This window comes from Barbus barbus (assembly GCF_936440315.1).
Source record: "Barbus barbus genome assembly, chromosome: 14".
NCBI classification, from domain to species: Eukaryota; Metazoa; Chordata; class Actinopteri; order Cypriniformes; family Cyprinidae; genus Barbus; species Barbus barbus.
In genome coordinates, this window is record NC_136742.1 from 10,317,940 (window position 1) to 10,343,164 (window position 25,225).

At 36.3% G+C, this 25,225-nt stretch overlaps 2 protein-coding genes across 2 annotated transcripts; one reads left to right on the plus strand and one right to left on the minus strand.

Annotated features, from left to right (window-relative positions):
• Positions 1-98: 98 nt before the first annotated feature.
• LOC306879730 (protein zyg-11 homolog) lies at positions 99-18,110 on the minus strand. The gene is made up of 16 exons (XM_079432885.1): positions 17,744-18,110; positions 16,050-16,215; positions 13,382-13,896; positions 11,994-12,239; positions 11,738-11,878; positions 11,490-11,666; positions 10,265-10,329; positions 9,873-9,972; positions 5,933-5,983; positions 5,671-5,832; positions 5,522-5,569; positions 3,877-4,074; positions 3,731-3,783; positions 2,258-2,355; positions 1,990-2,169; positions 99-1,705 (listed from the first exon to the last, which is right to left on the minus strand). Exons 1-16 carry the CDS (start codon positions 17,744-17,746, stop codon positions 1,689-1,691), a joined length of 2,220 nt encoding a protein of 739 aa, XP_079289011.1. The 5' UTR covers positions 17,747-18,110; the 3' UTR covers positions 99-1,688.
• Positions 18,111-19,163: 1,053 nt separating this feature from the next.
• LOC306879744 (cytochrome c oxidase assembly factor 7-like) lies at positions 19,164-24,625 on the plus strand. Its single transcript, XM_079432911.1, has 4 exons — positions 19,164-19,202; positions 19,333-19,520; positions 19,601-19,741; positions 23,889-24,625. The coding sequence occupies exons 2-4, from the start codon at positions 19,415-19,417 to the stop codon at positions 24,329-24,331; spliced, it is 690 nt and encodes a 229-aa protein (XP_079289037.1). The 5' UTR covers positions 19,164-19,202; positions 19,333-19,414; the 3' UTR covers positions 24,332-24,625.
• Positions 24,626-25,225: the final 600 nt, after the last annotated feature.

Sequence of the window (25,225 nt, forward strand, 5' to 3'; positions counted from 1 at the left end):
ATATTCTTAAAATTGTAAAGATTTTTTTGTTGTTGAATACTTTAAATTAAAAAACACTTTTAAATGAATGTATAAATAAATATTAACGGCAGACTGAAGCAGCAGGGGTTTTATGTTCTTTATTCCCCAAAAACATTTGCATAAATGTGAATCTGATCAGCAGTATGACACTAGTTGACTCTGGTTTTGCTGCTCAATCCACAATCTGAGTAATTAAGAGATCCCTAGTACGGCACAAACCACAATCTGTCCCCATGGAGGGCCACGAACATGATGAGTCTCCACGCTCGGCCTGTAAAGTTCAGTGAACTCATTTGGTCCATTTACAGTGGTAGATTAAATTTAACATCAATATTTGTTAATGTCGATACTGAATCCAAAAACGGATATGTTGTGAAGTATTTCAGGTCTGTAAACCTGGCCAAAGTTGCCAGACAGAATTAGAATTACAGTACAAATTCTAACAAATACATCTATTTCATGCAATTTGCAAGAACAGCTGCATGACACATTAAGATTTTCTGGAACAAAGCACATTTGCTGGAGCATCTCATCATAATACTTGGCCCATGTTATGAACCGAAAACCAAAAAATAAATAAATGCTTCTTTAGATCACTGGAAAAAAAATTTATATAATTTTTTTAAATTGCAATTTCAAACAAGACAAGTTGAATCTGCTGGTTAACAGCTTCATTGGTGTTAAATTAAATCAAATTTCAAGTTCAATGTAAGTATGTTTAGCAAGAAGGCAAATTACTTTTGGCAAATCACCAGCGCTCCAAAGTTGCCACGATGAGAACAAAGTTCTTCCTCTTGATTTTTTTTTTTACAAGGTGCCGTTTTTATGTCTACATGCTTGATTTCTCAACGTGGTTTACAAGGCAATCCATTTGTTGATGCGTTCCTGCTTTCCAGCAAAGGCAAAAGCTTTATTGTTATTCATCTCCACCAGTTTCGTTGGCTTCTGAAGTACTCTGGGTTCTTGAGGAATCTTACATCTGAGCGTCCAGTACCATATTTTAAACAAACTCAAATCTGGATCATAATACTTTGCGTGCAACACAACATCATAAACATCTGCCACGGTTGAAATGCAGTCTATAAAAATATATTTCCTCCCTAATGCTCTCATGCTGTTCAATGCACTTCAATACACTTTTTTTTTTTTTTCCCTCTCTCTCATACACACAATTTAACATATTCCACACTTAACGTTACCAAACAGCGCATGTATTTCCATGTAACACAACTCTATCTGTTGTGTTTTTTTTTGTATTATTGCAATTTATCCCCAACAGGACCGAAATCTGTCATATAAATGAAATTTCCTATGGAGTTGCATTCAAATCTGAATATGCATACGTAGAAATCTGATGCACATGCTTTTAATACACACATGCGCACACATATAAACTCTCACATACACCCCACGTTTTAACATAACGCACTCTCTGAGCTGCTGCGCGTCTAAATCATTTCCTCAGATCACGGAGACTTCATTCTTACGTCAAATAAATAACGGATTCCGTCGTGTACAAACATATGCAAAGTAACTCATCCGCACATTCCTCCTAACAGGAAGAGCAGCAGAGCATCATTGCCATACGGATGGGCACGAGTAAACACAAACACGTACAAAAAGCTTCCAGTTTTTTGTGGCGTCCTATCCAGAGACCACTAATTGTGTCATGGAACGTTTTTCTCTGGAAAACAAAAAGAAATGTGGAATTAAAAACTCACGTTAGTTCTAAAACTGAACTGACTTTAAACTTAAGACAGACAGAATTTTCATTTTTGGGTGAAGTATTGTAGTCAACATTTGAAGTGGATCAAAACCTTTCATCAAAGTTGTCCTAAAACCAAAACAATACCCATTCTTGACTTAGGACAACTTTGATGAACTTTTTTGATACACTTCAAATGTTGACTACTATATCCCTTTTAAATTTAAAAGGAACTTGACTTTCGTTCTTTTGTGGACACGTACCTCTATGCGTGTGTATTTTGGGCGGCCCGGTGTATCCTGTGCGTGCTCTGTGGCGATGTAAACTGTCTAGGATGCTTTCGGCCAATCGCAGCACGTCGCTTTGGGTTTTGGGATGTGACCTCACAGCCTCTAGCTGCTGCAGTCCTCCCTCCTCCAGTAACATGCTGCAGTAGCGCCCCGCTGCATTCATGTAGGCAGTACAGGAAATAAAATGAACAACACAAAGTCTCTGGGCTCAGAAGTGTTGGGTTTATAGTGCTGACCTCACCATTTTTGCTGCAGACGTGCTGCATGGCCCATGAGGCCCACAGCTGGACTCCTGGGGTCTGGAAGCACTCCAGTAAAGGGAAGAAAGGGCTGAACGACCTGGAATAGACAAACAGAGATGTACACTAAACCCTTTATTTCTTTATAATACTATAAATCATTTTCTTTCTAGTGCATGAAAGGCAAATTAGAAGAGGGGTCTGCACAAGCATTAAACTGAAGCCTGAATCCAACGGGTCTCCTATAAGCAAGACTCCCTTGATGTGACTGAACACCAGTGTCATGTCAAGTGTTATTGTAAACAAAATATTAAAATATTAGTTTTTTTTTTTTAATGGAAATAAAGCTGAAATAAAACAGTACATATTAGATGAAAAACGTAGACTGAAAATTAGAAATGTTTAAAAAAAAAAAAAAAAAAAAAAAAAAAAAAAAAAAAAGTGTAATAACAGAAGAAATAAAATAACGGAAAAAAACAAAAAATAAATAAATAAATAAAAAAGGGAAAAGGCACGTATTACTTTGTTTCCTAAACTGAAATTTTTAATTAAGAAATTAAAATAAAAACCAAACATAATTAATATGAATTGTTAATAAAATTCAAATATTAAAATTACTGTAATAGTATATTAATAATACAAAGATTACTGCTCAACACAACCAGTACTGTCAATGTTTGTTAATAACTTTAAAGGTAATTGCAAACTTGTTGCCAGTTTTTTTATTATTTTATTTGTATTTTTATTATACATTTTACATATTTAACAGCATATATTAAATGTTTATTGATAAAAAAAAAAAAAACAATCTGTACTTTAAATTTTTAGGCATTTTGTACATTTCAGTAAAAATAGTTTCATGTCAAAATAAATAGGAAAAAAAAATAGCTCATGTATTATTAACTTTATTCCTGTGGTACATATAACATTTACTGAAGGTTGTATCGCTCACTTCACTTACTTTCCATTAAAAAAAAAAAAATCATAATTAAGGTAGGTATATATATATATATATATATATATATATATATATATATATATATATATATATATATATATATATATATATATATATATATATATATATATATATATATATATATATATATATATATATATATATATATATATATATATATATATATATATATATATATATATATATATATATATATATAAATAAATAAAAATAATAAATTTCAATCCCAAACTCAATTTCCCCCAAATTCTCAGTTTAAATTTTTTAGGGCACTGTTTTAATGGTTTAAATATATTTTAATAATTAAAAGGGTGTCTAATCAATTGAATTCAAAGCTTTAATCATTTATTGACATTTTAACAATAATAGTGCTCTACGAAATGTCTTAAAAATGACCAAAACAGACCTGACAAACTTGAGTAGCACACCCCTTTAGTACTCGACAGTGGTTAGGGTTGAAGCATGTTTCTCATGAAGTAATGTTGTCGTTTCTCACCTGTACGCTACCATCTCACATTCCGGCGTTGGCCACTTCAGAATCGCTGAATGCTGTGAGAGATACATAATGATTAAACCATTTACTCAGGCCTCAAGTGCAATAATACCCAAACTATTTATACTTGCGTTTGTGCAAACACGCACCAGTTGCTCCAGCAGCGTGGTCCTGAGTGACAGGTCGAGGGTCCACACCTTTTCACCTCGTGAGGTGAGGTGGGCCAAGATGCCAGCGGCAAAATAACTGACCTCCACCTCTGGACTGTTTAGCAGAGAGCGGATGTGATCCAGAAAACTCTGAACCATCAGCTCACCGTGTAACTCCCCCACCTCAGCAATGTTATTCTAAATACAAAGGAAACAATCACACAAAATATTCAGAACTAGATGAGATAGAGAAAGGACAACAACAACACGGGGAACCACAGCTCCAAAAATAAAACTGAATGCAAAGTGAAATAGTCTCATTATACTTCCTATCTAAGGGAAACTATTAGCATAATCCCTCAGCAGTGCTTCCTTTGACATGAGAAGACTTTTTATCAGTGCTGCCCACAGCTTCAGAATCACGCAACTCAATTTCACCAGAACACAACACTGCAATATGTATTTCTTTCTCCAGTGCATAACCAGCACAGAATTATTAGAGGCTTGATACAAAAATTGCTTATATTTGATTAAAAAATTATGCTTGCCACACACAAGTGTTCGAACGTTTTAAAAAAGTCTCTTATACACACACCAAGGATACATATAATTGATAAGAAAATCCAATAAAAAAGTAATATTGTGAAACATTTAAGTATATTTTAATATGCAATTTATTTCTGATGCAAAGCTGAATTTTCAGCATCATCACTCCAGTCTTCAGTGTCACATGATCCTTCAGAAATCATCCTAATATGCTGATTTGATGCTCAAGAAACATTTCTTATTATCAATGTTGAAATCAGTTGTGCTGCTTATTTAGTTTTTTTGGAAAATTAGATACATGTTTTGCTCTTTGAGTACAAAGTTCAATAGAACAGCTTTATCATTTTTAGTCAATTTATGAATCCTTGCTGAATAAAAGTTTATATATACAGTCAAACCAAAAATTATTCAGACACCAGATATCATTTTTCATATTTTTTACTAGTGGGTGCAGGACACTGTAGTTCATTTATGTAAGTGAGGATAGCAAAATAAATTAAACTGTAACATATTATACCCAACAATTCTTCATAGAGTGGACTACCAGTAAAATTTATAAAAATGTGGGACCAAAACTTCAGACACTTTGACCTGACCGTGTTTTGCTAAAGTGTTTTTTCTTTAATTGCTAATGCAAACTTTTTGCATCACAGACTGAACAAAATTAAGCATTGCTTGGTTATTGGTTTACCTAAATTGGTATTATCTAATTGTGTACTTAAATGTAACAGCTATTCAATCTAATTCATTTGTGAGATAGTCTAACACAGGGGATAGTCAAACTCAGTTCCTGGAGGGCCGCTGCCCTGCAGAGTTTTGTTCCAACCCTACTCCAATACACATACTATGCAGTTTTCAATTAAGCCTGAAGGACTTGATTAGTTGGATCAAGTGTGTTTAATTAGGGTTGCATCTAAACTCTGCAGGGCTCTGGCCCTCCAGGAATTGATTTTAACACCCCTGATCTAACAGAAGGATGGCATTATCGAGATTAATTTGTTCTGACAAATTTGTGTGTGTGTGTGCTAAATTTAAATCAATTTTTGAATCCCACATTTCCAGTCTGAACCTTTGACTCCCATTGTAGATTGTTTCTCACCAGTAAACCCAGGACCTTCTGTTGAATGGATGACTCTGATGGAAAGGACTGGAAAAAGAGACATTTTGAGATGAGAATTCAAGGCAGATTTTTAACAAATTACAGTTGCATTCTTCTGAAAATTCCATAAAAAGGTGTGAAGGGTTTACCTCGAGTACTTTGATGAAGAGCTCTAGTCCCTGGTTCTCTATGAAGTGTCTGCAGGTGGTAGGAGATTCATCTGTGAGGTTCCACAGAGCGCTGAGTGTGAACTTCAACGTGGCATCCACGATACCCTGACACGTTTTCTGCCGCACAATGTGCAGGAGTTGCTATGATGTGAATAATATGAGAAAGATAAGTATCCACTATCCACCATTCAGGCGTTACAAATGTAAAATTTTTAATTTGAGAGGGAAAAAAATAACTTACCTTTACAATAAAAAGCTCAGCTCCTAATTGTGCAGTTTGCTCAGTGGACAACTATTAAAAACACAAAAAAGTAGCGTTAGATCATGGAAAAACATGTGTTGGTTACAAACATTCCAAAATATCATTCAGAATGTCTTTTTTTGTTTAACAAAAGAAAGAATCTCTTACTCACTCAAGTTGTTCCATACCTGTATGACTTTTTTAGTTTGGAACAACTTGAGAGTGAGTAAATAATGACAGGAATTAATATTTTGGGTTTAATTGTGGTCTGCTGTGATGTCACATTTGTGTTGCATTGTGGTATATGGAGCTATCGGATGTGTACATATGAATAATCAGCTCACTCCCTCAGTCACATGGGTCATGGGCCATATAAACTTCCCTTATTCACTTGACGAAGTGGAGCGCAATTCAAAATGATGGCTGGATTCCCCCCAAGGGGAAGTGTTTAGGGAAGCTTGCAAGCGTGTGTCCAATTTTACATAAATTTTCATGTGTTTTCTGAGAGATGCTCATCTTCAGCGAGCTATATCTGTGGAGATGAGTGTTGTTTCTTTTTTGCCATTTTGGGAGGAGTAAAAATGTTGCTTTAAAACCCGGATTCATTTACTCCTGTCCAGTTGCACCTGGAGTGCGTCTCAAATTCACATGGTTAATGTGTTTCGGAGGACATTAACTATCTATTAATCTATTAACTATTAGCCCATTTCACACATGCAGTCTTTATTCGTAAATTACCAGTAAAAGATCATGTGTGAACAGGACCTGTTTAAAAATACAGGTAAATCAGTTCTGGTAATTTACCAGAAAGGGAAGTTGTAACTATACTAGTGGTGTGCATGAATAGTCAAACATTCGAATATTCGGTCTCTAATTATTATTCGAACAATAAAAACACTATTCGAATTTTACGGTGTGTTCATTTGCTGGCCTTAAATGCAGGGAATCCAAGATAAATCCAAAGCAGTTATAACTACATGCACTGGGTGGCGCTGTGGAGCGTGTTAAGTTGATAGTATTTCATCACAGAACGTCGTCATCTGCCTCATCTCGCGAAGTTTGGATTTACCTTGATCTAAAGGATCTGACAAAATGTAATTACTTCTGATCAAATTAATTAGTGAAACTGATTTATCATACTATCACCACCACAATGAGAAATCATGAAATCCAAACACAGTCAACTGAGGAAAGACAGCTGTCAATCACTGCATTCACGACTGCAGGTGAGCGCAGCTGTACTCCGATTGAGCCGAGAAGAGAGTTTATCTGATAGTGAAATTATCTGCAGACATATATAAAGTTTTCTCGAGGGAGAGTGGTTTAACAAAGCGCTAAGAAACTGTTAGCACGCGTTATCTTTGTCAGCGCGTTCTTATTGTTATCAGACTGAGGATAACAATAAGAATTCATCCTAGCATGTGGATATTATCGTTTCTCTCATAATTAATATGTGAAACAATTTAAACAATAAATATAGGCTGACTCGAGTATATGTAGCCTACATTCCGTAGGCTACTGTAATTTGAACAATCTGCTTGATTTTTCCATTTGCTCTGATCTTGAATGATTTTTTAATGTATTTTTTATTGTTGTTGTTTACACGTTTTCCACCAAAATAAAACCTTGCTATATAATTTAACGTTGTTGTAGAACATAGACTAACAGCTAATCATAAGTTTGTTCAGAAATCATGCCAAAAACTGGATAATTAAAAATAACGTCTCTCTCATTAAACCTCATTTAAATAAACAAATATTTGAATATTTGTTTTTTATGAGCCCCAATATTCGAATGCACAATTTTTGGAAAATGCCCATCCCTAAACTATACCAGTAAATTACCAGTATGATGCTGTGTGTGAACTGAAATATGATTACCGGTATGAGCACGTACAAAGTCAAAACACTCTGACGAATGAAATCTGCTTTGGGCCAATCATAAAGTTCTTATGGAGATGACGTGATTACTCTGTGCTGTTTACAGTAAGCTCTGCTGCTTTTTATTAATTTTTCTACGTAAATATGCGCTAGATGGACATCTTTGACCACTGCGCCACGTCTCTATTATCATATGAATAGCGAAGATTAACGACCAATTTGAAAGTGCCGTGCGACTGCCACTAGGGGGCGGCAATTATTTTAGAGGCCTTTCCACCATGTATATTAAACATCTATGTTTTGCATGTGATTGTGTCGTTTCACACAGCTATTTCGCATTCAGACAAAGTTCGCCTCTATACCTTTAAGGCTTCTATATGTAAGTGTGCCCGTTGATGATTGGCTAACCTCTCTGCATGCAAAATAAGTAACAAGAGTAATAAAAAGGCATTGATAATAGGGATGTCCCAAGCCGATCTCAAAGATCTGGATCGGGGCCGATCAAGCATTTTTTTTTCAACTGATCGTTATCGGCTCTCCTCAGCCCGATCCTTATTTTATGTCAGTTGTAATGCCGGCGTCATGCAGTAGGTGGCAGTATTTGCCTTCCATTCAATTTTCCAACCACTAGGAAAGTAAGACGCTCAAATGTGCATGTTCAGCTGCCATTAAAGGGGTCATATGATGCGATTTCAAGTTTTCCTTTCTCTTTGGAGTGTTACAAGCTGTTTGTGCATAGATGCGTTCCCTGAAGTTGCAAAGACTAAAGTCTCAAAACCAAAGAGATATTCTTTATAAAAGTTAAGACTCGACCATGACCACTTAAAACGGCTCATTCAAACACGCCCCCACATGTCTACGATAAATGGGGATGTGGGGAGATTTGCAAAATACTCTCGCTGTAGTATTGTTGCTGCCGCCGGCGCCATGTCCTGGAGACACTGTTTCGTTGTGAAAGCAAAACTACTTTGCTTGGGCTTCCAAAGAGGACAAAACTTGAAATCAGTGGTTAAGTTGTATTTACAACACTGTTCCAGAACAGTTCAACCCAAATATTAGAGTGTGTACAATGCATTTTACGGAGGACTATTTAGTGATCCTGGGAGTAGTCTGCCAGCTGTGCACAAAGGCTGTTTCAATAAAGTGGGGCAATTCCAACTTTGCAAGGACAGTCTGGCACTTCTGATTCACAGCCTGTAAGTACGTTTTCTTATTTAAAGGATTTGCCACGGACTATTCAAACGCAAGATTTTTGAGCATTGTAGAGACAAATGCAGACATGGTAATGTTTACGTGGCGCGATGCAACCCCATGCGTAAAAAGACAGTATAAATCATTATAATCAGTAATTATGTCCCCACTGGATGCAACAAATGGCTCGTTTATAATGGGTTTTATTGTTTTTATTGCCGGGACACGGCATCACAATACGGTAAGGGGCTAACTTTTCCGTCTCACGCTTGAGGTATTCGGCCAATCACAACGCACTGGATATCTGGCCAATCAGATCACACCTCGCTTCTCAGAACGATGAGCTTTGTAAAAATCGTCACGTTTCAGAAAGGCTGGGCATAGAGGAGCAACAATAATGTAAAGTATGTGAAAAATAATGTTGTTTGAACCTTAAACCGCATAAACATTGCATTACACCAAATACACAAAATAATGTTCTTTTTAGCAACGTCATATGACTCCTTTAAAACCCAAAGTACATAGCAACAATTTGGTTGAGTACATAGGTACATAGTGTATAAGTGCATAGTGTACTATATAGTGCGTTATTTGGAATGCAGTTTCAGGGTTGTGACGACGTCATTTTCTAAATAAGCTTTTTTCGCAGACGGTTTTCAATGAATGGGAAGGGAGCTTTATGTTATGAACATTAAAGAAACTTTTAATTAAGAATAACAAAAAAAACACTAATTCAGCCCATGACAGTCCATGAACTGCCACACTGCATTTCAGGAAGCATCACTGCGATAGAATGTTCTGAATCTTTTGTGGGAGCCTCCCAGCTTATGTTTTCTCTCTGTTCTCAGCCAAAGACTGAAGCTGCTCACCTTGGCAGCGAGGATGGAGATAATAGCTACAGCCATCCTCTGCATGTTCTGATCCTCATGATTACACAGCCACTGCATGACCAGCTTGGCAGCTTCGAACCTGAACAAACAAACGTCATAATTGATTCACATAAAGCGGTGTGACATCCAAATCTGTCAACAAGACGACACACTACCAGTTTGAACCACTAACATTTGAAGAGTAGTTTCATAAAGCAACAATCAAATACAAGAAAAGAGCAAGAGACAATTACTGGTCATACAAAACAGATGAAAATAGCATGCATATTTAGATTTCTTTTTCTTTAAAATTACTTTAATATGTATTGATATTACCTGAAATAGAGTGATTTATTGTTGTAACGTTTTTAAGTAGAAATGAAAAGTTGTACCTGTTGAAGGGAACCTCCTGCAAGATTCGATCACTGCATAGAGATAGCAGGCAGTTCTTCTGCAGCTGGGAAAAGAACACAAGGGGAAATTATAGTTGGCAAGTTATGGCAACTGTAAAATCTTTTCCTCATTCTTAAAATGATGTATCATCAAGGGGAATTGAATGATCATGTAAAATGCAAATGTTGAATGTTCTCAGGAAGAACAAATGCTTATTGTGTGAAAAGTATACTTCCTGTAGAAGTGTTGACAAGTGAAAATGACTCGACTATACAACACATTCATCTTATCATACAATCAAATTTATTAATCCGCTGAGGGAAACAACTTGAGCCAAACGATATTGAAATATTCATAATATACCAGTGATGATTTTGCTTGTGATGTAAAAGCAACATTGAAAATGCATTAAAATCACTGCAATATTTACTGTTCATTGGTTTATCTACCCATTTTTCCTAAATGCCATTATACTAGTTCAATGTTAAGCTGCTTAACTTTAGTAGTAAAAATAGCATTTGAATTTACTTTACTTTTAGATTTATTTTTGTATTATTTATATAATATTATAATAATATAATATTTTGAATTAGCGTTCATTTGTATATTTTCAGGTTTCATTTTAATTTAAATTGTTTTTAGCTTTATTTATATTTCAGTTTTAGTAATTTTAGTATTCATTAGTCTCATTTCAAATGTTTTTTCATTTAACATATAAAATGTTTTTTAACAATATATACATTTTTAATTTTATAATAATGGTTTGAATAGGTAAGATTGATTTATTCCCTGTGCAAACTGTCCATTTTAATAAATAAATTCAGTACTAAAACAATTCAAAATGAACAATTTTTTTAAAATAAAAATATAAACATAGCAATTTTAAATAATATATAGTATAAAATACAAAAACTGCACTTTATTATAAAGCATCAATATATTCATGCATAGTAAAAGAAATTAGAAAATGTTATTCTTCCTTGTGTTCATTTAGTGAAAGATGTTTTGCTTATAAACTAGATTTATAGTGCATATAATGTTTTGTATTAAACATTTAATGTATTTGGCAACAAAATTAGACCAATGATATTATTAAGAATTTTTTTGGTTACACGTGGAGAACAAAAAATACATTAAATATTGTCATCTATAATTTTATTTAAGCCGTGATGGGCTTTCTACACCAGAGTTTTTACCTGATGTTTTAGTCTTGTTTTTATGTACCTGCTGATGATTGGGGAAGGTCTTCATGGCTTCGAGTAGCAGCTGTGTGATGTTCCCCAGGAGTCGTACAGGGATTCCAAAGGCCAGTTCCTGTTTGGTGAGGTTGAACACACAGGCACTGGCTGCCAGCTGCACGTTCAGAGTGACCGGATGATTCTTCATCCCCAACGCTACCAACTGAAGAAGGAGAGAGCAGGGACATGAGTGTCGATATTGAGAAACGCAGTGATCTTTGAGAGTATGCGTACCTTCAGGATGTCAGGTCTTGGTTTCTCAATGGCATGAGTGAGGCTGAAAAGATGGAAGAGAGCTTCTCTGACAAACCCCTCTCTCTCGCTGTATCTTCTCAATGCCTCACAGATCTGCATCTCATTGGCTTCTCCAGTCACCTGCAAAAACAGAACAAAATCACAATCTTACAATCGCCTACTACATCTAAAAATAAGCAACATGTAATCAGGATAGTTTTTCAAAACATCTTGCTGTTGTGTCTGAGCACCTAACCTTTAAGCTGCCCTCTCCAGACAGGAAGTCAGAGAATCCGGCATCGGTGGCCAGCAGACCAACAAAGGTCATGCCTGGTCTCGCCTCCACGAAAGCCCTGACCGCTGCATCGGTCACCTGCTTACGGCCAGACACGTCCAGAGACACCAGCTGGGGCAGGATGCCAGGAGTCTCCAGCAGCTGCCGCGCCACGTCAGATGTGAACTGCTTATCGTCTGAGATATCAAGATGCTGTAAACCCTCCAGCTGGACAAACAGAAAAATAATGTGCATACAATTACATATTATACAAAAGCATAATGATGAACTTTCTGGCTAGAGAGACAAATTTCTTAAGTCAAAAAATTAATGTTCTGCTATTTAATCTAAATTAGATTTGAAATGCAATTTGCACCTATAATGACTTGATATTTCTATCTATCTATCTATCTATCTATCTATCTATCTATCTATCTATCTATCTATCTGTCTATCTGTCTATCTGTCTATCTGTCTTAAACTGGTTCATTGCTTATTAATATGAATAAAATAATTAAAAGCTTGATTGTTTAATCACTGAATATTAACAAATTAGTATTGTAATTTTACAGTTATACTATTATTATTTTTTATTCTTTAATATTATTTTAATATTGATAAAATGATAAACCACAAAATATTAGTTTTTTTTTTTTTAATTATTCAAAAAAGTAATTATTTCAGCTTTTTAAATTATTTTTATTTTCTATTCAAATGCACTCCCCTACAACAACACCTAAACTGTTCTAGTATGATTTCCAAATTCAGCTGTTCAAGCCATCTTGGGAAAATGTGTGGGTTTTTTTTCATATAGCAGTATCTATTGCTATATAATAGTTTTTTTTTTTATACTGCTATATGAAAAAAAAAATACTGCTATATGAAGAAAAAAAAAAATTATACATTTATACGTGTAATATGCTAGATGATGTAAAAACAACATAAATATTGAAGTGATTTTAATCCGTTTTTCCTAAATGCCTTTAGACTAGCGTCATGTTAAGATGCTTAACTTCAGTAGTAAAAAGAGCATTTGAGTCAGTTTTATTTTAATATTATTTATATAATATTAATATTTTGAATTAGCATTCATTTGTGTATTTTCAGGTTTCATTTTAAATTTAATTCAAGTTTGTCCCTAAAAATGTCCATAAAAGCTTCATGATATTAATAAATTAATAACTCATGAAATTTGTAAAAAAAATAAAATAAAAAACTAAAAAATTATAATTTAAAGATATAAGAAAAATACATATTTTTGATTTGTTACCTCATATGACATTTTTAGAGAAATTATACATGCCTTTGTTTCTTGAAAGATATAACAATAACCTCGGTGACCTCAGCATTAAAACACATGGAGAGCTGACCTGACTGAGCACGGCTAGCAGTTGAGCGGTGGTCATCTCCAGCCTCTTGAGCTGGTGCATGGTGAGGTAGCGCAGCCTGCTCCTCAAGCCCAGGAGCGGAGTCAGGTTCGTCACTGAGGTGTTGGAGATATCCAAACTCTCCAGGCGAGGCAGCGTGCACACGTCCACCAAACCCGAGTCATAGAAGTCCACGCTAGACACGCTGAGCGCACGCAGCCCCTGCATGGCACTGAAACAGCGACGGCTGGGCTCCTCCAGAGAAGACATGGTTAGGCCGTTCAGGACGAGCCGCTGCAGACCCTCCTGCAAGGTTTTATTGGATGATAAACCTCGAAGGATGTCAGCAATGGTGAGGTCGGCGTTGACCCGTGAAGCGTCTAGCTCCACGAGGCGGTGCGGGCAGAGGGCACGGTGGAAGGCCTCGGCGGAGATGCGCGCGGTGCGGATGCAGGCGTGACGCAACCGGAACTGCTGGCAGCTTCGGAAGATTCCCACCGTGCTGTCATTCAACAGGCCTGTAACAGAATCATTATGGTCAATGTTCTTAGTATAGATTCATTCATTTTGTCTGAGCTGACATGCAGCAAAGTTTAATTTCCAGCTCGAGGTCCTTTGCAGATCCTTTTGCCCTCTCAGCTCTGTACTGATCTATCCAATAGCCATAAAAAGGCCAAAAATATAACTTTAATAAAGAAATTAATAAACATGCTAGTTTCATTTCATTAAACTCACTATGATGAGGCCCCATTTGCACTGAAATTTTTTTATAATTGTTTTACACTCTTGCTCATATGTTCTTTTCCATAAAATAAAAATGAATTGGGACTCAAACGATCAAAATTACAGTTTGTGAATAAATGTTACTGTGAACCTAAACTAAATCTCCGGGTCTGGCGGTAGCACTTTTAGCTTAGCTTAGCATAGATCATTGAATCGGATTAGACCATTAGCATCTTGCTAAAAAATGACCTCATTCCGACGTAATAATCAAGGAACTTTGCTGCTGTACCATGGCTGCAGCAGGCGCAATGAAATTATGCAACGCTTGAAAGTAGTACCCAGCTATATCATAACTAGTTACATAGCTGGGGACTACTTTCAGGCGCTGCGTAATTTCATTGCACCTGCTGCAGCCATGGTACAGCAGCAAAGTTCCTTGATTATTACGCCGGACTGAGAGTATAGTTCCTAGCCATATCGGCCTAGAAAATCGCAACTTTAGCACACGATGTAACTACAGAAGAGTCAAGTTTTAAATAGGAAAAATATCTAAACTCTTTGGTAATTTTTGAGCGAGATGCTAATGGTCTAATCCGATTCAATTATCTATGCTAAGCTAAGCTAAAAGTGCTACCGCCAGACCTGAAGATCGGCTGAATGGATTCGAAAACAGTAAAACTCAACTGTTTAACTCTTGGGGACTTGGAAAATGAGCCTATTTCCAAAAAAAAGTGGAGTGTTTTATTTTTAAAAAAAAGTATATTATTAATATAATAAACAAAGCAATAAATGATGGCAAAACGAAGTGATCCTTGTAAATTTAAAACTAAAATCGCCAGTAGGTGGCGGCATGTCACCGTCTTAATGAGTGATGCGTCATGTCATTCATTCATTCATTCAGTAAGGAAGCAAATGGATATAATCATTGACTCTCTGAATTTTTCAAAGCTGCTAACGAAACACCACTGCTGCTTGGAGATGCACACCAGTTCTGTTGCGGATTTCATTGGAACTATTATTTCGTTGTCAAATATAAACAATAATGACAATATTGTTTTTAAAATGTAGGCTACATGTAAAATGTTCACTTAGCCTAATATTACCTTTTTTGTTGAACTATTATTTAAAATCAATGGCACATTTCCAATCGTTTGGATATTCAGGGAAAATTGCATTCTTACTCGTATTTTGAACATGAAAAACAATAACTCGCACAGGGTATGTTTCTGTATTGACGAGGGTTTCTTAAATCGATCTCAATGTACGGCACTCCCATTTTCCTGTTTTTAATACTTCACATACCCCCTCCGTGCACCTCAGTTTGAGAACCACTGATCTAACAGAAACAGAGTTGGAACCAGGATTAATCCATTTCATTCCGGTCTGTTCATTATACAAAGTGATATGGCTAATGACTATGAACAACTTTTAAGTCATTTATTCTACTTTTTCAAGGGTGAATTTTAATATTTGGTGAACTATTCCTTAAACTCCAGTTGTCCAGATTGTGTTTTGTTTTACTGATAAACATTTGAAAAGATTTTTCTGTCCTCTTGAAGATAAACTTTCATTTCAAAAATGACAATTCTGTCATCAATTACTCACCCTCATGTCCAAACCTGTATGACTTTTTCTTCTAAGGAACATAAAAAATATTTACAGAAATGTCTTGTGTTTTATACAAACATTCTTAAAATATCTTCTTTTGTGTTTCACAGAAGAAAGTCATACAAGTTTGGAGTGACATGAAGGTGAGTAAATGACTACCACTAGTATAAAATTACTTTAATTTACTAGTGTAAAGTTATAATGCACTAGTGTAAACGGGGACTGAGAAAAATCATTTATTTTTAGATGGACTATCCCTTTAGAATCATTGTTCCATGTGCAGGAATGTCATCCTAAGTTTGTGCAGCCTTCCTCAAAACACAGGACGCCTCGTACTCACCCTCAGTGGCCATCTTGCAGAGCAGTTGGTCGGCCAGCTCCTGCGGGAAGACCAGCGGCTCACGGAAGGAGAGCGAGCCGTCATCACGCATCTCACAGAAGAGCTCCAGCCTGGAGCTCACCAGAGTTATGCACAGATCAGTCAGAGACGGCGGGGAAGCCTCGTCCTACAACAACAACATCAAATCAGACACACCCTCATACGCCTTTCTTTTCCTAGGTTTGAGAAGTTTTCGTTCATTACACTGCCTAGCAAATAAATCCTTTGATGTATTATATTGCAAGTAATGACTAAAAGGAAGCAGTAGTTTTATTTTCACTGGCAGCCGAGTGGAAAACCAGTCTCTTAACTGGATAATAGATATTTTTATATCAACTAGTCCAGGGGTTTTCAAACTGGGGTCCGAGGACCCAAAGAGGACCACAGGGAAGTGCTATGGACGGGAGTATGTGGAAAAGATTAGTGAAAAACTGTGTAAAATTAAAAATAAATAACTACGGAGCCCTACATATATATACTGGTTACAATTTAAGAATTAGTTCCCACAATTTATTAATTTGTCCCTTCATTTTAGTTAATCCTGACCACACTGTACCAATTCATTCCCTCATTTTAATTAAATCAAAACCACGGGGAACAAATTAGTACAACATAGCTATGATTTCCTAAAATGAAGGAAACAAATCTTAATTTGTGGTCATGATTAAAAACTTTTAATTCAGTATTGCAAAATACAGTAAGTATTTCTTAATGATATTCTCATTTTGCAAATGCTGTTTTTGACTAATAATAAGATCATTTACACTTATTATATTTGAGACAGCAAGAGACATTTCTTTATAAGTTACATATTATTTATTAGTAACGTATATTTAGTATTTTAAGTACATTTTATACTTTTCTTTTCGGAGATCTGAAAATAAGCATACTTGGTCGTGAACTATATTATGTAATATAATATAGCATATAGAGAATAACATTTAATATATATGACACATAAAGACGATAGACACAATAAATATATTTTGTACATGTCATGTGCAGGACACCATAAATAACAATAAAATTGGTTAAAAAACTAAAGAAAAAAGATTTAAATAAATACAATTTTAATTAAAATACGTAAATTAGATTTCAATAATAAATGTAACAGTACAATATTACAGAACAAAAACAAATGTAAATTAAGTTAGTAAATTTTTCCAAATATTTCAAATTGGTATAACATATATATATAGTATACATTGTATAGTATAATACATATTGGCAGCTACATAATTTCATTTTCATACGTATCATGTTTTGTGGGCAGTGGGATCGAAAAAAAAATCCTGAAACCCCTTAATTTAGTCAGACAGCTGGAGAAAGTGTTTGTGATTTGCTCAAGGAACAAAATGGTGCTTTAAACCTTTAAAGGGTCTGAGCTTATAAGCTTCTGGTAGCTACAAGCTTATGATCAGCACAATAAAGAACTGAGAAAACATCGTAGAAGAATCTCCTAGACCTAAACAGTCAGTCATACCTAATGCAGCACAATTTATGACCACCAGCATGTTACTACAAACCTCAGAGTTGAACAAACAGCTTGATTTACAGTAGTTTCACATCTGAGGAACGATATGAATCATCTGGCGAACTACATACAGTACTACATACGTTTGCTACATACAGTAGTGTGACATCTAAAGCCTTACCATGGTCTCCAACAGATGGATCAAAACGAAAGAAACGCTCGTGTTCCGCGGATAACGGCAGGTGGGGTGTTTGGTGTAGATCAAATACAGTCCGATTGAAATGCTCTTAGCTTCTTAGCCCGTTAGCCGTCAAACATTTGCAGATCCTACTAGCGTTAGTCGCTGTTTAAAAGATCACGGGCCGCTGTAAATTCACTGTAACCTCTGTTCCTCGTTTGCATTGTTGTTTAGGGGATTTCTTCTGCCGGACAGTTCGTACGTGCTCCGGTCATTACGTGCTGTCAGGCATTTTGACGGGTTTTTATATCGCAAGGAAACGGCAGCGACGTCTTGACAAGTAAACAAGGTCGTCACGGGAAACGGATCTGCATCAGAGGGGGCGGGGCTTCGGAAGAGCAGCTTCTGCATTCTGATACAGTTTTGTTTCATAATTTTGGGATGCATTTTTTTTAACTACATTTTATATCCATAAATGTTATTTTATACTCTATACAATTCTAAAAATCTAAATATACACATTTACGTATATAAAGATTGCATTTGTCTGACATTCAGCCTAAGATAAGACCTACGAAATATATGTATTACATTGCATTAGTACAAATATATAAAAACGGCTAGAGTAAATATATAACAGCATTTGTAAATAATGTATATAAGATGCTTCTAACAATACACTCAGATAAAAGTCAAGTAACGTTACATAATTTTTTTTGAGCACAAAGACCATACATTTTTGGCCATTTTATGGTTTCCTAAGTTTAAGGTGCACATTTTGTAGTTTTAGAAATATTTCTATTCAAGTCTATTTATAAGGTTTCGATTTCTAAGTTTCTATATATTTTCTTTTACTCGGTATCGCAAAATACAGTATGTAAATATTTTATTTTATGCTATTCACATTGTAAATGTAGTATTATTTGGTTAAAATAATTAGGTCTTAGATCATTTGTGATCTTGTGATATTTAAGACAGCAAGATTCTGGCAGAAAAAGACATTTCATTATAAATGACATTTTATTTATTCATAATTTCAGTATATTGAATTTAATGTAATTCAATGAATTCAATTCAACGTATTATTTGTACACATAAATGCAATTTTATTCTTTATGGAAATCTAAAATGTGGTTGTGAACTATATGATACATATTGTTAATTTATCCCAACCATCTTACATAAAATTGTATCAAACGGTACAGAAAAAATGCATTTATGTATGAAAAGTTGCCTAATGAATTGTGATAAAGACAAATAAATATTAAAATTATTTATACATATTCTGACAATTATCTTTTTTCAAATAGATAGGTACATAACTACATTACATTCACAAATACATTCACAAAAAAAGATCGTACTTTTAATATTTCCGCCAAATAAAAAAAATGATTTTAAGACAGTACGGTGGGCGGGGCTTACGGAAGCCCGTTGGTGTGTGAGCGAAGCAGGAAGATACGTAAGCACGTTGTTCTGTAACGGTTTCATAATTGTGAATATTTGATAACACGTGTCTAAATTCAGCTAAAACGAATCTCTATGTTTTGGACGGATGCGTTTATTATTCCTTTAAAAAAAAAATCAACTAGTAATCAGTGGCCAAGGTCAAGAGTTGTGGACGCGGGACCTTCAGCAGCAGGTGTATGCAGGTGATCGGGAATCTGTTACCTCATGGCCGGGTTGATTAACTTTGAGGACGAACAGGAGGTGAAGCAGTTTCTGGATAATTTAGGAGTGGAGTACAGTTATCAGTGTTACCGGGAGAAGGATCCTGCAGGTCGGTTGAGCGCTGTCCCTCTCTCGCGGGTGCTGAACAGATTCATGATCTCGTTCATCTGTGTTTCTTGTGTTTGTCAGGCTGTCAGAGGTTAGCAGATTATTTGGAGGGTGTGAAGAAGAACTATGAGTCCACAGCCCAGGTTCTCAAGCACAACTGCGAGGTGAATGACCATGGAGAGAGCTGCTATAAGCTCGGCGCTTACCATGTCACCGGCAAAGGTAAAGCCTGCCTTTGTTGCTAGAATTTAGGATTCAAGGTGCTTCCAGTGTCAAAATTGTAGTTGTATTTTTGTATTAATATCTTAAAAGCCCCCCCCCCCCCCCCAAAACAAAAACTAGAAATCATATTATATTAGTATATTATTGACATTTTATTATTATTTTGACTTAGTTCTAATGGGATCAAATAACTTTCTATTTCTTCCATTTAGACCAGTATCCAGTAAGACCCTTTTTTTACCTTTTAAAGGATATTTGTTTTATTTATTCCAAAATTTCAGTAGCCCCTCACTGCAGAACAAAGTCCCAGGGGGCGTGGTTGGATCCACATCTAGGGGTGGAGACGGGTGGGTTTAGGGATCAGGGGGTGGAGACGGGTGGGTTTAGGGATCAGGGGTGGAGATGGGTAGGTTTAGGGATCAGGGGGTGGAGACGGGTAGGTTAGGTTTAGGGATCAGGGGGTGGAGATGGGTAGGTTTAGGGATCAGGGGGTGGAGACGGGTAGGTTTAGGGATCAGGGGGTGGAGAAGGGTAGGTTAGGTTTAGGGATCAGGGGGTGGAGACGGGTAGGTTACGTTTAGGGATCAGGGGGTGGAGATGGGTAGGTTTAGGGATCAGGGGGTGGAGACGGGTAGGTTAGGTTTAGGGATCAGGGGGTGGAGATGGGTAGGTTTAGGGATCAGGGGGTGGAGACGGGTGGGTTAGGTTTAGGAATCAGGGGGTGGAGACGGGTAGGTTTAGGGATCAGGGGGTGGAGACGGGTAGGTTTAGGGATCAGGGGGTGGAGACGAGTAGGTTAGGTTTAGGGATCAGGGGGTGGAGACGGGTAGGTTAGGTTTAGGGATCAGGGGGTGGAGACGGGTAGGTTTAGGGATCAGGGGGTGGAGACGGGTAGGTTAGGTTTAGGGATCAGGGGGTGGAGATGGGTAGGTTTAGGGATCAGGGGGTGGAGACGGGTGGGTTAGGTTTAGGAATCAGGGGGTGGAGACGGGTAGGTTTAGGGATCAGGGGGTGGAGACGGGTAGGTTTAGGGATCAGGGGGTGGAGACGAGTAGGTTAGGTTTAGGGATCAGGGGGTGGAGACGGGTAGGTTTAGGGATCAGGGGGTGGAGACGGGTAGGTTAGGTTTAGGGATCAGGGGGTGGAGACGGGTAGGTTTAGGGATCAGGGGGTGGAGACGGGTAGGTTTAGGGATCAGGGGGTGGAGACGAGTAGGTTAGGTTTAGGGATCAGGGGGTGGAGACGGGTAGGTTTAGGGATCAGGGGGTGGAGACGGGTAGGTTAGGTTTAGGGATCAGGGGGTGGAGACGGATAGGTTTAGGGATCAGGGGGTGGAGATGGGTAGGTTTAGGGATCAAGGGGTGGAGACGGGTAGGTTTAGGTATATGTAAGGTGGGAGGAGTAGGATCTAGATCCAACCTCGCTCCCTGGATCTTGTGTTCTGCATTGCGGACCATCTCCAAAATTTAGACATTAAAGGTGCCATAGGTGATTGTCTTCAGAAACATTTTTTTTTATTCTGGTTGAAAGTCTCTTCACATCCTGATAGCAATCATTAAGTGAAATGGTCTAAATGTATTTATCTGTTTTTATATATTCTGTGGAAGGTGTAGGACCAAGAAATGTTCATCCAATCAAAACTTTCGGTCCGAGCGTTTTAATTGGCTTTCCTACCTGCCTGTCAACATATATATTTGCATACCTCTGCGCACCATGTTCGCGCAGAGAGGATACATCATCAGCGCGTTCACGCACGCTGTGCAGACAGAGCTAGAATAGCAGGCAAACATCAACAACCCAATCTTCCTTCCTGCTATTGTAGTACTTTTACTAACTGTGCTATAAAGTTCTCTCACAGGTGAATGACACATGATGTAGCTCAGCGGTTCCCAATTCCAGTCCTCACGCCCCCGCTCTGCATATTTTGCATGTCTCTCTTAGTTAACACACCTGATTCAGATAACCAGCTTGTTAGAAGAGAGCTACGTGCATGAACTGTGTTCCGATTGACATGATCCCTACACAGTGTTCATTGCTCCCTACTCCCTAAGCAGGGAAAAGTTTATTTCACTTCAGAACATTCACTCATGGATTTGCGCTGCGCAGCGTCTTCACACACAGAGATGAAACTTAGAGAAGTGTGACATAATATACCTCTGTAAATAAATACAATTTAAATTCATGTCTCGCACACTTTAATGCCTTTGTATGGAATATGAATATCTGGTGATGTCCACTTTGCAGGGCACTTATGACTTACGGTCGAACAGAACAACCGTCAGACGTGATAAGATATACAGATGAAATGTGCAGAGGGTGTGAGTACTGTAATTGGAAACCGTTGATGTAGCCTATTGTAGTAATTTAATGTTGTCTCTGGTATTCTGCTCTGTGCGTTCAGGGGGCGTGGCTTTGGACGACGATTGCTGGGAGGGTGGGACGTTCGCTTTCAGTGCTATCAGGCTAAAGTTAGCATTTTCCGAGATCTCCTATTGCACCTTTAAATTATTATTCGTTTATGATTTTTAACAAAGCAAATCTGTAGTAAATTACTATAATTTTAACATACCTATATATGATTTATTAATTTATGTTTTAATTTTAATATCTATAAATCCTAGTTACATTTTGGAATATATTTTAATATTTATTTTAATTTTTATTTATCTGTTCACTATAGTAGACATGCTGTAAAATTAAAATAAAATTGAAAAGTCACAGAAAGCACATAATTATACAAAATGCATGTTATTTTTTATTTAGTACTGTCCAGAGTAAGATATTTTCAATAAAAGATGTTTACATATAGTCCACAAGACAAAAAAAAAATAGCTGAAATTATTAAAATAACCCCTTCAAAAGTTTGGGAACCCTTGGTTTTTAATACTGTGTGTGGTTACCTGGATGATCTACGACTGTTTTTTTTTTTGTGATGGTTGTTCATGAGTCACTTGTTTGTTCTGAACAGTTAAACTGAGCACTGTTCTTCAGAAAAATCCATATTTGCATATTTGAACCCTTTCCAGGAATGAATGGATTATTTTGAGATCCATCTTTTCACACTGAGGATGATTGAGGGACTCAAACACAACTATTAAAAAAATTGTTGCATACAAAATGCATGTTACATTCACTGATGCTCCAGAAGGATACTTGCATGTTTCCCAGAAGACAAATTAAGTACAATTTACCTTGATCTTCAAATTCAAAAAGTTTTCACCCCCCGGCTCTTAATGCATCGTGTTTCCTTCTGGAGCATCAGTGAATGTTTGAACCTTTTTTAATAGTTGTGTTTGAGGCCCTCAATTGTCCTCAATGGGAAAAGATGGATCTCAAAATCATACAGATTTTTCTGAAGAACAGTGCTCAGTTTAACTGTTCAGTACAAACAAGTGACTCATAAACAACCATCACAAAACAAAAAACAGTCGTGGATCATCCAGGTAACCACACACAATATTAAAAACCAAGGGTTCCCCAAGAGGGTTATTTTAATCATTTCAGCCATTTTTTTTTTTAAGGGGTTCCCAAACTTTCGTATGCCACTGTATGTATATTTATATGTATAATATAAAGTGCACACATTTAATATTATATGTAATATATTATTATATGTTTTGTATTTTTATGAAATGTTGTTATAAGTGATATACTAAAATAAAATAAAAAAAATGTATGCAATGAAAAAATAAAAATAATTCGCTACAGAAATATTTTTATAATAATTAAAAAATAGATATTTTAATAAGAATTAATATTCCAAAATTAAACTAAATATATATTATAGCTGAATTTTACAGTATTTATATGTCAAATATATATTAATAAATATTTCTAATGTATTATATGTTATAAATATATTGTAAATATGAAGAGTTCATTTGCAAAAACAGATAACTCTGTTTTTAACAATTTTCAAAAATCATGTTTTTTCCTTGTGCATTCCAGTTAATCTCAGTCAAACTGCAGTTGGGTTATTTTGGTTAGGTAAAAAATAACTAAAAAAGTACTAACACAATAAAACACAATAAAAACATGATAACATAATAAAAAACATAATTTTTGAAAGATTTAGAGTTATCTGTTTTTTCAAATAAACTCTTCATATATTGTTTTTCAACAACTTGACTGCTTCTTTTGACATCAGGTGGTGTGACGGAGAGTTTAAAGACTGCATACTCCTGTTTTATGAAGGCATGTAACAGCAAAGGCAAGAAGGCAGTGGACGCTTGTCACAACATAGCTCTGCTTGCCCATGACGGGCGAGCCATGGAGGGGGGAGTTGATGCGAAGGTGGCTCAGCAGTACTACGAGAAGGCTTGTGAGGGAGGCTTCGCCCCCAGCTGTTTCAACCTGAGCGCTCTTTTAATCCAGGGATCTCCAGGGGTGGACAAAAACATGCCGCTGGCTCTAAAGTACGCCGTGCGAGCCTGCGAGCTGGGACATGTATGGGGCTGCGCCAATGCCAGTCGCATGTACAAACTGGGTGATGGGACAGATAAGGATGATCAGAAAGCAGAGGAGCTGAAGAACAGGGCCAGAGAACTCCACGGACAGCAGAAAGAACGCCAACTGAAATTTGGGGAGTGAGATAACCGTTCACTTTTCCCCAAACTCACTTATTTGGCCTTCCTGTTTTGATATCACTGATGTAAACACAGCATAAATTAATAAATGTGTTTGATAGTATGACACTTTTTTTTTGTTATAACTGTAATGATTTATGTCTGAGAGTGATGGTGTTAATATAAGCTACAGAAACCGTTATAGTCAGATAACCTAGACTAGACGAGTTTGGATTTGCGATTGTGACGATATATGGTTTATTTGTGTTTTTCAAGTCATCTCCAGGTAATGAATAAAGTATATGAACAATGCAGTGCTAATTGACAGCATTCATTACAGTATAAAAACGATTCTGCCTCATGGGACAAAAAAAGTGTTTGTAGTATATAAACAAATCATTATTATTGGTTATTGTCCAGCAGTATATTTGGGCAATCTATTTCTAAGCCAATTAAAAGCTAGAAATAAGAGAAAAAATGAAAGTTGCCCAGTCAAAAGTTTTTGAACATTAAGATTTTTTATGTTTTTTAAAGAAGTCTCTTCTGCTCAGAAAGCCTGGATTTATTTGATTCAAAGTAGGCCTACAGCAAAACAGTACAAGTTTGAAATATTTTCACTATTTAAAATAACTATTTTCTATTCAGTCACATGATCTTTCAGAAATCATTCTAATATTCTGATTTGCTGCTAAAACAAACAAACAAAAAAAAAAACATTTATTATTATGATGATGCTGAAGACAGCGGAGTAGAATTTTTTTCCAGGTTTCTTTGATGAATAGAAAGTTCAGAAGAATAACATTTATCTGAAATAGAAAGCTTTTCTTTATCATCACTTTTGATCAATTTAAACCATCCTTGCTAAATAAAACTATTAATTTCTATCATTTCTTTTCCAAAATAAAATACTAATAATACT

Excerpts from the sequence above, each read along its gene's own strand:
- LOC306879730 (XM_079432885.1), bottom strand. Across the intron at positions 11,879-11,993 it reads CTGGAGAGGGCAGCTTAAAG|GTGACTGGAGAAGCCAATGA; the intron begins GTTAGGTGCTCA and ends CTGTTTTTGCAG. Across the intron at positions 11,667-11,737 it reads CAAGACCTGACATCCTGAAG|TTGGTAGCGTTGGGGATGAA; the intron begins GTACGCATACTC and ends CTCCTTCTTCAG.
- LOC306879744 (XM_079432911.1), top strand. The coding sequence starts at position 19,415 with ATGGCCGGGTTGATTAACTTTGAGGACGAACAGGAGGTGAAGCAGTTT. Across the intron at positions 19,521-19,600 it reads CCGGGAGAAGGATCCTGCAG|GCTGTCAGAGGTTAGCAGAT; the intron begins GTCGGTTGAGCG and ends TGTGTTTGTCAG. Across the intron at positions 19,742-23,888 it reads TTACCATGTCACCGGCAAAG|GTGGTGTGACGGAGAGTTTA; the intron begins GTAAAGCCTGCC and ends TTTTGACATCAG.